The sequence below is a fragment of the Rana temporaria genome, chromosome 4, assembly GCF_905171775.1.
Source record: "Rana temporaria chromosome 4, aRanTem1.1, whole genome shotgun sequence".
Lineage (NCBI taxonomy): Eukaryota > Metazoa > Chordata > Amphibia > Anura > Ranidae > Rana > Rana temporaria.
The window spans coordinates 425,894,069-425,907,878 of NC_053492.1; the positions used below are offsets into that span (position 1 = coordinate 425,894,069).

Genomic DNA, 13,810 nt, shown 5'->3' on the forward strand with positions numbered 1-13,810 from the left:
GTTTATTCAGTCTCACTGTCAAAATAAACCTACCATAAAAAAAAAAAACCTGCAAGACAAAGGCAAAATGAGCTAGTATGCGCTAGCTAGCTCATGAATTACTTACCTTACATCGAAGCCCCCACAACGGTCTTTGTCCCCCCTCCGGCAGCATCTCTCCCGGGAGTTACTTTCGGGTATCGCGGCTCCGGCAATGTGATTGGCCAGAGCCGCGATGGCGTCACTCCCACGCATGCACGCGGGAGCCGCCGGTAACGGCATTGTCACTGAAGCAACGACACGTACGTGCCATTGTTTCAGTTTGCCCCAAGGGGATATCTCCTAAACCGTACAGGTATCCTATCGTGTGTACGAGGCCTTAGAGTAATAATTCTAGCCCTAGACCTCCTCTGTAGAAATTGTTAAACATCGCCTATGGAGATTTTTAAGAGTAAAAGTTTGTCGCCATTCCACGAGTGGGCGCAATTTTGAAACGTGACATGTTGGATATCAATTTACTTGGCGTAACCTTATCTTTCACAATATCAAAAAAATTAATTGGGCTGTCTTTACTGTTATCTAATTTTTTTATTAAAAAGTGTATTTTTTACAAAAAAGGTGCGCCCGCAAGACCGCTGCACAAATAAGCTGTGACAGAAAGTATTGCAACAACCGCCATTTTATTCTCTAGGGTGATATATTTTATTGGGGGGGTTCCAAGTAATTTTCTAGCAAAAAGAAAATGTTTTTAACTTCTAAACAACAAGTGTAAAAAAGAGTCTCGGCCCTTAAGTGGTTAACATATCCTTGGCACCGTTGATCATGCTAAAGAATATTATTATAGAGACTGGACAGCGAGGGGATAATCCAGTAGTTACATACCTAGCAGCAAGGAGAAATAGGCATCTGCTGCGTTCTTCATCATATCAGGGTTACAGGTGGCATCTGTAAAAAGTTCCAATAGACGCGCTCTTGTACTTCTGAGATCACTGCAGGGCAAGAGAGAAAAAACAGAGCTGAGAGCCATCCCACAACCTGGAGCATTGGATGGAAAAGAAGAGAACTGCAACAACAACAAAAAAGAACCTTTTAACATTTGCAGTGCAGTGGAAGCTCTACTGCAGGGGCAGTTGTCTTTAATGTTCCCAGAGTTCAGCTTTAAATCTTAACCACTTCAGCCCCGGAAGGTTTTACCCCCTTCCTGACCAGAGCACTTTTTACAATTTGGGACTGAGTCGCTTTAACAGTTAATTGTGTGGTCATGTAATGCTGTACCCAAACAAAATTTGCGTCCTTTGGTGCTATTTGAACACCTCTGTGGTTTTTATTTTTTGCACTACACACAAAAAAAAAAAAAAAAAGGAAGGGGGAAGGAAGAAGTTATAGCGTCTACAAACTATGGGAAAGATTTATGCCATGCCCCCAATCCCCCCCCCCCAGTAATGGCGATGATCTGCGTTTTTTTCACGGTATTGCGACGGACAGAGCGGACACTTTTGGGACCACTGACATTTATACAGCGATCAGTGCTATAAAAATGCACTGATTACTGTGTAAATGACACTGGAAGGAAAGAGGTTAACACTAGGGGGCGATCAAGGGGTTAAATATGTGTTCCCTCAGTGTGTTCTAACTGTATAGAAATAGGACCGAGTAGGAGAGGAGACATTTTGCTGTTCCTACTTACAAGGAACCAGCGACATGTTTGCACACACACACACAAATCCCTTTGCTGGCGCTCGAGCACGCGGCTGGCGGCGATAGCGACCACCAGCCACGTGCATCAGGTCCCCAGTCGTGTGGCGGCGCGCGCACGCCCTCTAGCAGCTGTAAAAGGAACCCCGTACCTGTACGGGGTTTCGCACAGGGGAGCCATTCTGCCCCTGTATATGTACGCGAGCCGGTCGTAAACCGGTTAAAGAGAGGAAAAAAAAAATACCCACGATTGCAGTTACATATTTATTTTAAAAGGTACATGTGACAGTTCCAACTGGGACAGGGGCTTTTTTTTTTATCTCAAAATCTTTTCTGTGTACAATGCTTGGGGTAAAGGGCTGGTATTGGCCATTGGTCAGCTGTAAGGGTTTGGGGGGCAGGTGGCACCATTTGGCAGAGGCAATATTTAAGTTTATTTTGCAAAGCAAATATACAAAAATCAAATACTTTCAACAGGGTACATTCTCTGTACTGCGACGCAGCGCATAAATACACTACATATCAATACAGTTGCAAGCATACAATTAAATTACATTCATTCAACCCATTCTGCTGTATGATGCCTGATGCGTTGCGCAGAGTTGTGAAACCCCTCTGCCGGTGGTGTACGCGGCGGTTCCTGGGGTACCATAAAGCGTCTTTAAAGCAACACAGCACCCACCAGGCACTGTCAATGTCCTCCTGTGAATGAGTTCCACAGAAGAGTCCGTTTAACACACCAAAGTGTGTAATAGCAGTCTGTGGTACAAAGTCTTTAAGTTCAGGTTCCAAGGCCGTCAACAGGCCCTGTGCAAAGGGGCACTCGCAGAAAACGTGGTAAGATGTTTCCTCCTGGATGATGCAAAAGGGGCAGTGCCTGTATCTGCACAGGTTTCTGGCATGCAAGAATGTTCTGAGTAGCAATCCCCCTCTTCCCCCCCCTCTCCGGCCGGCGTCTTCATTCTAAGTGTGGGCACCCGGCCCTGACAGCTTTCGGCTTCACGGCCGGGCACCCACTGCGCATGCGCGAGCGGCGCCATCCGATTGGACAGGCGATCGCCTACAGGGAGAGGCTGCCAAAAGGCGATATGACGTATCGCCTTAGCAGCCCCTCGGCGGAAGGAGGAAGTGCGACAGGAAGTCCTCCTGAAGCCCCCACTCCCTCCCCCAAAAAAAATTACATGCCAATGTAAGGGGGCGAGTGGATTAAGCGGAAGATCCACTTTTGGGTGGAACTCCGCTTTAAGAAAAGGAAATCAGGCCAGCAGGCTGTGCAGCATGGCAGCGCTGTGTAAATCTCAGGGCCGGCAGGACCAAGATATCAACCCTTTGGCTCCCATATGTGAATTTCAATGGTGTATGGAGCGGTTTGCTTGGAGTTCAGATACAAGAGAACAGGTCAAAAACTGAACAGAATTTTCGAACATACTTCATGTATGAGAATGTCATCATAAAATCTTACCTGCAGATCTTCGATGCCGCTTGGGTGGAGGCCACGCCATAGAAATTAAATGACACCGGAGCGGTTGCCTTCAAGGGGTTACGGTGAAACCAGTGCGTCATGCTGGCAGAATGTTTTCTTTACCGGACTCTGTATCTCCTGCAGGGAAATGAAAACACTTGTCAAAACGCTTGGTGTTTAAGATACATTTGCAGAGTTTTATGCCAAGCGACGTGGTCAAGGGCCCCAACATGGGGAAAATATGAAGAAAATTTCACAAGCAAGACACCATTTGTTCACATTTCATTTAACACACAGTGTATTTAAAGCCTTGACGTCTTTATGTTTTGGACAGAGCTTCTTCTTTTTTTTTCGCCTAAAAAGTAGGAGCAAATCCAGCGGTCACCAGCACAGATCTTCCCTTCACTTCCTGTTCCTGTGACAACTGTACATTTTGGGATTTAACATCTTCTGTCACAGTGGCAATGGGCACAAAGACAAACAAATCCTCACTTCAGCCAGCCATACATGGATCAAAATATCTCCGGTTCAGTGGGGACTGGCTGAGATTCGATCCATCCATGATTGTAACCAAAATCGATCCATCAAATGACTTGGGTACAACCAGCCTGTCGAATTTATCACATGTGATCACTGCTGGTGGCTAGAGCCGCTAGCAGTAATCATTGGAGCTCTGCTGGTCGGGAGGCTTTTGCCCATCAACACTGATGCCGCGTACACACGATCATTTTTCAGCATGAACGACGTTAAAAAATGCAGCATGTTCGAATTTTTTATTTGTCGTTTTTCAGAACCTGAAAAATGACGTGTAGCCCACACACGATCATTTTAAAGGCCTTTTTGGAAAAACAATGTTTTTTTCATGCCGAAAAATGATCGTGTGTACGCGGCATGACTGCATTGATGGGGAAATGAAACAATTTTCTCTCTTTCTACCAGCAGTGGAAAGAAAGAAAATCCAATCGTCTATGGGCTGCTTAAAGCCTCGTACATGAGATAAAATTGTTGGAAGGGGATTGCCTGTTGACAGACTGTTGTCCTAAAATCTTACCGTTAGTACGTACAACATTCGGCCAATATGGATGACATGCTAGTAAATATTTGGCGGACGTTTTGACGTCAGATTATTGTATGGTCAGTACACCGCCTAGACGCGCTCTTATGGGAGCACATTCGGCGCAGTACAAATCCTATATCAAATCAAATCGCACAAATCCGTCTGTAACAGGATGACCCGTGACACCCAGAGACTTTTGAGGGATGGGGGATACTCCTGTGCCAGCGGCCCCAAGAACTCTTGGGTCCAAGTTCACCCTGTGCCCCTTTTGGGCATAGGGTGGCTAATCATAATTCATGTATTACATGAGATGGGACATTAATAATAGTTCATATTGCAGGATCTTGAGAGATTGCAAGTTGTTGGTCAATTGTGACCCAACCAGTCAATAGTGACTCATCTCTCTGTGAAGACTGTTAACATGTTAAATAAGGCTGGCTCTTGAAAGGCCTTTAATTGTGTGATAACACTGTCTACAGCCTATTGATGCTCAGAGGTGTGAATAGGTGTCAAGCTGTATGCAGAGACGAAACGTCTGCCTAGGGAACTCAGTGTGTGATGGTGTTTTGTTTGTTATGCTGTTAATGAAGGAATGTTTAGTAATTAGCCTTGGTGTGTGATTAGGGGGGTGTCTCATTGTCCCTTCGAATACTGTCACATGATTGTAACTGCATAAAAAGCTGAGAAGAAACCATTAAAGTGTCATTACATTTGAAACAAGTACAGAGCTGTGTCTCGTCTTGATTCTGGGAAAATGGGATGCCTGCTGATTTGTCTGTGTGTCAGATGAGCTGTTGTGGATGGGATGGAAGGTCGTAAACGGTGGTGACCGTTACACCGTCATACAAAAATCCAAAGTACAAACACGCATGACCATAATCAATGCTTACCAAACACGAAATTAGCAGAAGGGGCCCAAAGGGTGGCGCTCAAGAGCTGAAATTGCTTGTAGTACGTCACTACGTTTGTGTCACGACAATTGTGTACCGTTGGTATGCAAGACAAGATCCTGGCACACGCCCTTTTGACAAAAATCAGACGCTCTGTTGTCTGACAAACGTACCGTGTGTACGAGGCTTAAGACAGCTGTCTCCAGAACAAGTGTCCCCACTGGAAGATTTCTTCTCTATTCCTGAACTAGGAAAAGCTCAACATTTTAGGGGATCTGAACAGCAACATCTTACTTGGAATAAAGGGAACGCAAGACAGTTTGCTGAGCGGACATTTTTCCTGCATATCATTAGAATTTACTGAGTAATTGTGCATGTTGATGGGGGTTATTATTTACCATGTTCCATTAAGCTGCCCCCACGCCTATCTCAGATCCTAATCACATTCAGAAATATTCAGCATGAAATCTGAAAAGACACGCACTGCTATGGAGCGTTCAATCATCCCATTGTCGGTGAAGGGCGTTTGCTCTACAGTGGGCAGGAGTGACGGCGATATTCAGAGCTCATACTCCATCTACATGGATGTACAATGCAAATATTGTATTTCCTGGCCTTTTGTTCCTTGGGAAAATGATTATAATATTCCAGACAAAGATGCATTGAGAACAGCAGACATTAACCCCTTCTGGACCGATGTTTTTTTTTTTTGAAGGCCCAAATCATTCTGGTTAAAGACTTTCGTATTTTCCTCTAGATGCGACAAAGTACTTGGGTACAGTGTAGCAGTCCTCCACTCCATCCCTTGACAGAGCTAGAGTGCAATGCAGCAACACTTTGTCAAGAGATCATGGTTTAACTTCTTGAGACCCGGGCTATTGTAAAAAGATGGCCACAAGGCAGGTCTACAGGTCCGGGAGGCCGTCTTTTTACGGCCTCGGGTCCTCCGACCACTGGGGGGCGCACGAGTGTCGCCGCCGGCGTGCGCGCCTGTCCGGCGCGTCACCGAAATGCCGATGCGCATGCCTGTCGGCCGCGATGTCTGTCAGGTACCGCGATCGCCAGTCACAGAGCCAGGGACGTGGATCTGTGTGTGTAAACACACAGATCCACGTCGCCGTCAGGGAGAGGAGACCGATGCTGTGTCCCTTGTACATAGGGACACAGATCGGTCACCTCCCCCAGTCAGTCCCCTCCCCCCACAGTAAGAATCACTCCCAGGGAACACATTTAACCCCTTCCTTTCCCCCTAGTGCAGGGGTGCCCAACCGTTTGAAGGTCGAGGGCCACTTAAGCAACTTAGTAACCAGTCGCGGGCCACAATGAGCAGAGCTGGCAGACAGGTCTGTGTCCAGTCTGCATATGCAAAGCAGACACAGACACAGCCCAATCTACGCTATGGGCCCTCTGATCCAATCAGATAGAAGGGGGCAGATCCACTCCTGTTTTTTTAAGCAGATCGGATTGGAGGTAGGCAGGTGTAAACGGACAAAAGTCTGTTCACATCTGCCGCTTCATAGAGGTGAATGGAGGGTCCGATCGGGTCGGACCGATCATGTGAAAGGGGCCTAAGGCTGCTTTTACACTGATGGTCTGTGGTCTATTGCGGTACAGTGTACCTGTGGTTTTCCCGCCGGGTTAGCTGCACTTTGCCATAGACGTCTATTATATCCTGAAGGTGTGGTGCACTTTCTGAAAAGCCACTTGCTTCCTCTACCGCCGGCTTCTTTTACAACACTGATGCTCCAGGATGGCAGGTCTGCAACCTAGGCTTGCCAACCAGCCATCCCAGAGCAGGAGGTCGCGGGCCACATCAGAGGGCTCCGCGGGCCACTGGTTGGGCACCCCTGCCCTAGTGTTAACCCCCTTCCCTGCCAGTTAAATGTATTCAGTAATCAGTGCATATTTATAGCACCGTTCGCTGTATAAATGTGAATGGTCCCAAAAATGTGTCAAAAGTGTCCGCCATAATATCGCAGTCCTGACAAAAATCGCAGATAACCGCCATTACTAGAAAAAAAAAAAAAAAAGTCAGAATTCTATCCCCTATTTTGTAGCCGCTATAACTTTTGCGCAAACCAACCACTATACGCTTATTGCGATTTTCTTTTTTTACCAAAAATATGTAGAAGAATACATATCGGCCTAAACTGAGAATATATATTTATATATATATATATATATATATATATATATATATATATATATATATATATATATATATATATATATATATATATATATATATATATATATATATATATATATATATATATATATATATTTTTTTTTTTTTTTTTTAATTTTTTTAAAAATATTTATTATAGCAAAAAGTAAAAAAATATTGTGTTTTTTTTTCAAAATTGTTGCTTTTTTTTTTAAAAGAAAGCTCTATTTGTGAAAAAAAAAAAAAAAAAAAGAAGGATGTCAATTTTGTTTGGGAGCCACGTCGCATGACCGCGCAATTTTCATTCAAAGTGTGACAGTGCTGAAAGCTGACATTTTAACTGGGCAGGAAGGGGGTATATGTGGCCAGTAAGCAAGTGGTTAATGGCTGTGCTTACCAGCTGGAATTGAAAGAAGAAGTTCAAATGTCAACTTTTGCAGGTAAAAAACACACACGTGCATTATTTCCCCCCCCCCAAAGACACAGCAGATCCCGGGTGCAATGTCAAGTTCATGCAGGCTCTCTGGATAGCGGTCTGCCTGTACCTCTCATACAGGCAGGCAATTACTACGGGGCAGAAAGATCAATGAAACTACCAGAGCGCTCACCAGCGCCCTCACAGTTCATTGAGAACTACGAGCCGGCAGCTGGAATGGCTGATGGTAGTTGATGTTTATTTATTCACAGGAAACGTTTTTTCAAAATGTGACGGCGGATGCGGGGAGAGCTGTACAGAGGAGAGATGGCGTAAATGGAAATGTCCCCAATCCTTCTCCTAATAGAACAGAGCCTTGATTCACTCTGCACATGGTCAGTTTTGTATGTATTGCTAGAAGGTTTTTTTTATTTCCTCGGGAGGATGCATGTGATCAGCACAGGGCCAATCAGCACTGTCCAGACAGGGGTCCCGCAGCCTTATAGGACAGTCAAAGTAGAATCAAAACTCCTCCTACAAGCTTTAACCAGTGCTCGGCTGGACACTGATGGGGGCACTCTGCACATGCTCAGTTTTGTGTGTATTGCTAGAGTTTCTTTTTCTTCTTGGGAGAGTGCATGTGATCAGCACAGGCCCAATCAGCACTATCCAGACAGAGGGTCAGGGGTCCTGCAGCCTTATAGGACAGTCAGAGGAGAATGAAAGCTCCTCCAAGCTTTAACCAGACACTGACAGAATTTACAAGACTGCTATATACTGCTGATGAGAAAAGGTATTTAGCAGTTTATATTTACTAAAATAATTGCATTTCCATGTTCTGTGTACTGTGGGGGACCAGATATAGTGAATGCAGGGTCCTGGGTTTAGTAACACTTTAACAAACTTCTATCAAGAAATTGGAGCATCTGTTATTTCCCCCAATGCACTATGGCCCAGATTCTCGTAGAATCGCGCAAAACTGTGCGGGCGTAACGTATCTAATTTATGTTACGCCGCCGCAAGTTTTACAGGCAAGTGCTTCATTCACAAAGCACTTGCGTGTAAAGTTGCGGCGGCGTAGCGTAAATCACCCGGCGCAAGCCCGCCTAATTCAAATTAGGCGGGTAGGGGGCATGTAGTATTTAAATTAAGCACGTTTCCGTGCCGAACGTACTGCGCATGCGCCGTCCGTAAAATATCCCAGGGTGCATTGCTCCAAATGACGTCGCAAGGACGCCATTGGTTTCGACATGAACGTAAATGGCGTCCAGCCCCATTCACGGACGACTTACGCAAACGACGTCAATTTTTAAATTTCGACGTGGGAACGACGGCCATACTTAACATTGATTGCGCCTCATATACCCAGGGGCAACTTTATGCCGGGACAAGCCTAACGTAAACGTTGTAACTTTACTGCGTCGGCCGCGTGTACGTTCGGGAATTCGCGTATCTAGCTAATTTGCATACTCAACGGGGAAAACGACGGAGGCGACACCTAGCGGACAAAAAAAAAATTGCATTTAAGATCCGACGGCGTAAGAGCCTTACGCCCGTCGGATCTAATGGATATTTATGCGTAACTGATTCTAAGAATCAGGCGCATAGATACGACGGCCCAGATTAGGACTTACGACGGCGTACATGGCGTTGCGCCGTCGTAAGCCCTTTGAGAATCTGGGCCTATATTTATAAATTTGATACAAGCCACACACATACAGGGAATCTATATAAAACAGAACTCTTCCTATTATTGCTAACTTTAGATTTTTTTCCCTCCTTTAGATCAGCAGATTAATGAAAGCATATCCTATGTAATGTGTCGTACAGACTGAATCCATCCAGTAAAATATCAATCAAGTGACATCATTTGTGGGTTTGTCCCGCCCTGTCCAGTCCGGTTGAACCTGTCACTGATACACTCGCAGGTCTCTGATAAGGTGTGGCAGACACCGAGGTGACAGTGTGCCCGCTCATATGACTCTACAAAACACACAATGACTGCGCAGCTAATGTTACCCGACCGATCGCCTCTAATGACTGACCTCACTCTACACATTAAAGGGGAACTCCAGCCAAAAAGAAGTTTTAGCGTGGGTGGCAGCGTAGGGAAGGATTCAATCCTTTGTCAGGTGTTTAATGCTGTTGGAGTCCCTGAATTCCCTACTTCCTTTCCTTTCCTGTCCCCGTTACTCCTTTCTTTCTTACATTTTTTGGGGTTAGAACCCCACTTTAAAAAGATGTACTCCTGAAATAAAGTATATCCAAAGCTGAAACTTTTACTTTTTTTGGGGTGGGAATGAGGGAATTTTATAACACCTGTCAGAATTGACTGCTGTCTGCGTCACTCGCCCTCTTTGTCCCGGTGACCACGGGACAGGAAATCCCCAATTACCGTATTTATTGAGGTATAGCGCGCTCCCGCGTATAGCGCGCACCCCTAAAGTTGCAGCGGATTCCTGTGGGAAAAAGTTTTTTGTACTTACAGTTTTGGTGTCTTTTGCGGCATCCATCGGCGGCCTCGTCGCGTCCGTCTGCGGCTTCGGGTGTCCTCTTCGTCGGGTGCGGCGTCCTCCCCGCGCCGAGTTTGAATACTGCGCCGACATATACAGAGCGCAGTACACTCGTGTATTGTCGGGCAGGCTCGGCAACTCTCGCGCTGACGTCCTGTACGTCCAGGACGTGAGCGCGGAAGGAGCCGAGATTGCCCGACTATACACGAGTGTACTGCGCAGTATTCAAACTCGGCACGGGAAAGCGGGTATCGGCGTATATCGCGCACCCACGATTTTGCCCTGATTTTCAGGGCAAAAAAGTGCGCGGTATACGCTGATAAATACGGTATACAGTTGTCATCAAAACAAAAATTGGAAAAAATCCTTTTTAAAGGACAGGAAGTGAAGGGAAATCTCCCCTGCTCTATGCAAAACAAGTTATTAATTATAATTAACCACTTAAGGACCGCCTCCTGCAGATATAGGTCGGCAGAATGGCACGGCTGGGCACAAGCACGTACCTGTATGACCTCTAAGTGCCTAGCCGTGGGTCGCGGGCGGGCGCCCGTGACCCGGTCCGAAGCTCCGCGGACCCGATCGCCGCCGGAATCCCGCGATCGGTCACCCGGGCTGAAGAACGGGGAGAGGTGTGTGTAAACACAGCTTCCCCGTTCTTCACAGTGGCAGCTTCATTGATCACGTGTTCCCTGATATAGGGAAACACAATCAATGACGTCACATGTTCAGCCCCGCCCCCTACAGTTAGAAAAACATATGAGGTCACACATGACCCCTGCAGCGCCCCCTAGTGGTTAACTCCCAAACTGCAATTGTCATTTTCACAGTAAACAATGCATTTTTATAGCACTTTTTGCTGTGAAAATGACAATGGTCCCAAAAATGTGTCAAAATTGTCCGATGTGTCCGCTACAATGTCGCAGTCACGAAAAAAAAAAAAAAAAAACGCTGATCATTAGTAGTAAAAAATTTTTTATAAAATGCAATAAAATGATCTCCTATTTTGTAGACGCTATAAATTTTGCGCAAACCAATCGATAAACGCTTATTGCGATTTTTTTTTATACCAAAAATAGGTAGAAGAATACGTATCGGCCTAAACTGAGGAAAAAAAAAAATTTTTTATATCTTTTTGGGGGATATTTATTATAGCAAAAAGTAAAAAATATTGCATTTTTTTCAAAATTGTCACTCTATTTTTCTTTATAGCGCAAAAATAAAAAACGCAGAGGTGATCAAATACCACCAAAAGAAAGCTCTATTTGTGGGGAAAAAAGGACGACAATTTTGTTTGGGAGCCACGTCGCACGATTGTCAGTTAAAGCGACGCAGTGCCGAATCGCAAAAACTGGCCAGGTCCTTTACCTGCTTAAAGGTCCGGGTCTTAAGTGGGTAAAGAAGAACCCCCCACCCCCTCCAATTAACTAAAGCAGCAGTAACACTTTTTTTTCCTACCGCTTCAGTTTGACTTCTAATGCAACTTTGCAGTCCCAAGACAAGTCATACAAGTGTGAAAGGGGCCTTAGTGCCGGGTCACACTGCTGCGCTGTGAATTTGTTCCGTTTTTTCAGTCCATTCTGAGGTGCGAATTTACCGCAATTTGAATGCAAATTTCAGGAGTGGGACATAGCTGCGATTAATGTTCTAGCCAATGGAATCATAATGTAAAAAAAAAAAAAAAAAGGTGTTAACTTCCTGGTTTTTGTGGAGAATAGTGTGGTGGAATTCGCACATATGTGAACCATCAAATGCGATTCCAGAACGATTTACATTGATGTCTATGGAGATTAAATTTGCAACGCAGCGCTCTAAACTCGCACAAGACCGTTTTTTCCCATCGCATTCGGAGAGGGATCGCAAGGCATAGATGTGAACCACCATAATTGAAAACAATTTATTTTTGGATGACATACGAATCTAGTTTGTGTTAACGCATCGCATTCGGTATCAACTCGCACAAGTGTGAACCGACACTTAGTGTTTTGGTTAGGGTTGTCCCGATACCGATACTAGTATTGGTATCGGGAGCGATACCAAGCATTTCCCCGAGTTCTTGTACTGCTCCGATACTTCACCCGATACCGGACTTTCCCTGTATCCTCCTCCAGTTCCCCCCATCCGTTCTGCTCTCCCCCTCCATGCTCCGTGTCCCCCCTCCATGCCACTGCTATCCTCCTGGGTTCTGCTCTCCCCCACCATGCTCTGTGTCCCCCCTTCTGTACCGCTGCTATCCTCCTTGGCTCTGCGCTCCCCCTCCATGTCCCCCCTCCGTGCCGCTGCTATCCTCCTCGGTTCTGCTCTCCCCTCCGTGCCGCTGCTCTCCCCCTCCGTGCCGCTGCTCTCCCCCTCCGTGCCACTGATTCCACCCTCTGTGCCGCTGATGCCACCCTCCGTGCCGCTGCTGTCCCCCACTGATGCTGTCACCCTCCATGCCGCTGCTCTCCTCCTCCATGCCTCTGCTGTCCCATTCCGTGCCGCTGTTGTCCCCCACTGTCCCGCTGCTGTCACATTCCGTGCCGCTGTTGTCCCCCACTGTCCCGCTGTTGTCACCCTCCGTGCCGCAGCTGTCACCCTCCATGCTCCGTGTCCCCCCTCCGTGGTGTCACTCTCCATGTCCTCCTCCTCCACCCCCTCCGTCAGGATGGAGAGCGGCGGTAGGAGCGGCTTAGTCCCTTTCTCTGTCTCAAAGGGGAGATATCAGAGGTCTGTTAAGACCCCTGATATCTCACCAAAGCCCCCCCCCCCCAACAGGGCTGATTGAAAAAAAAAAAAAAATTGCAATAAATAATTAAAAAGTTAAAATGTAAATAATAATAATAATAATAACAATAACAATAATATAAAAAAAAAAAAAAAAAAAAAGCCACCGTCACATGACATTAAAAAAAACAAGTATCGGTACTTGTACTCGGTCTCAAAAAAGTGGTATCGGGACAACCCTAACACACACACACACAAATTCCCACGACTCAGATTAACATGTGCACTAAAGTTTTAAAAGGACTGGTGACACAACAAGCAGAAAAAGAGAATGCTGCTTCAGGAAGTACATTCCCAGGGACCCTGTGTGGTGCTCTCGTTATTCTGACTGCACTGGATTACAGAGTATGTAAAGAACTGCACTATCATTTCCCTAATAAATGATTTATTTGTCACTTAAAATTTCCCTTTAGCAAAAAGAATCTACAGTAACTAGTAAGAATGCAGCCACCATTTCAACGCGTCATGCGCTCTCCCATGTAGCCTGCAGTCCGTGTTTTTCGCTCAGCATGTGATTAGATGATGTCACAGACAGCTATATATAGAACCTCTGAATCATATCCAATGTTGTAATAGAAATCAATTCACAAGTTCTCAATCCAAGTATTAGCAAATGAGGCAAGACTTCACTCAGAGGGCCAATTAGCTTTTTTGCCAGCAATAATCGCAGATTCTTGTACAAATCAATGATGCCGCTGTTCACATAGAACCATTCATATGAAAGGTTACTTGTGAAGAGGGTCTCTGACCATCCCTGAAAGACACACATGGTTGTTAGAACAAACACTATTGCCATCATGTAATGCCTGAATTTCGAATGATAAATGGTTACATGGACATAGTTGAGTCAGTTTCTAGTAGTGGTGCACCGA

General features: G+C 45.6%; 1 protein-coding gene across 2 annotated transcripts in view; it reads right to left on the minus strand.

Annotated features, from left to right (window-relative positions):
* The window catches only part of BROX (BRO1 domain and CAAX motif containing), a 44,765-nt gene that overhangs the window by 25,682 nt on the left and 5,273 nt on the right, over positions 1-13,810 (minus strand). Inside the window, exons 2-3 of one of the 2 annotated variants that reach the window (XM_040351402.1) lie at positions 3,137-3,274; positions 862-968 (exon numbers count right to left, since the gene is read on the minus strand). In XM_040351402.1, coding sequence (XP_040207336.1) covers positions 862-968; positions 3,137-3,237 — 208 coding nt within the window. In that variant the 5' untranslated portion in view covers positions 3,238-3,274. Of the gene's footprint in view, positions 1-861; positions 969-3,136; positions 3,275-13,810 lie in introns of those variants that run through there. The other variant, XM_040351403.1, reaches the window with a different exon arrangement.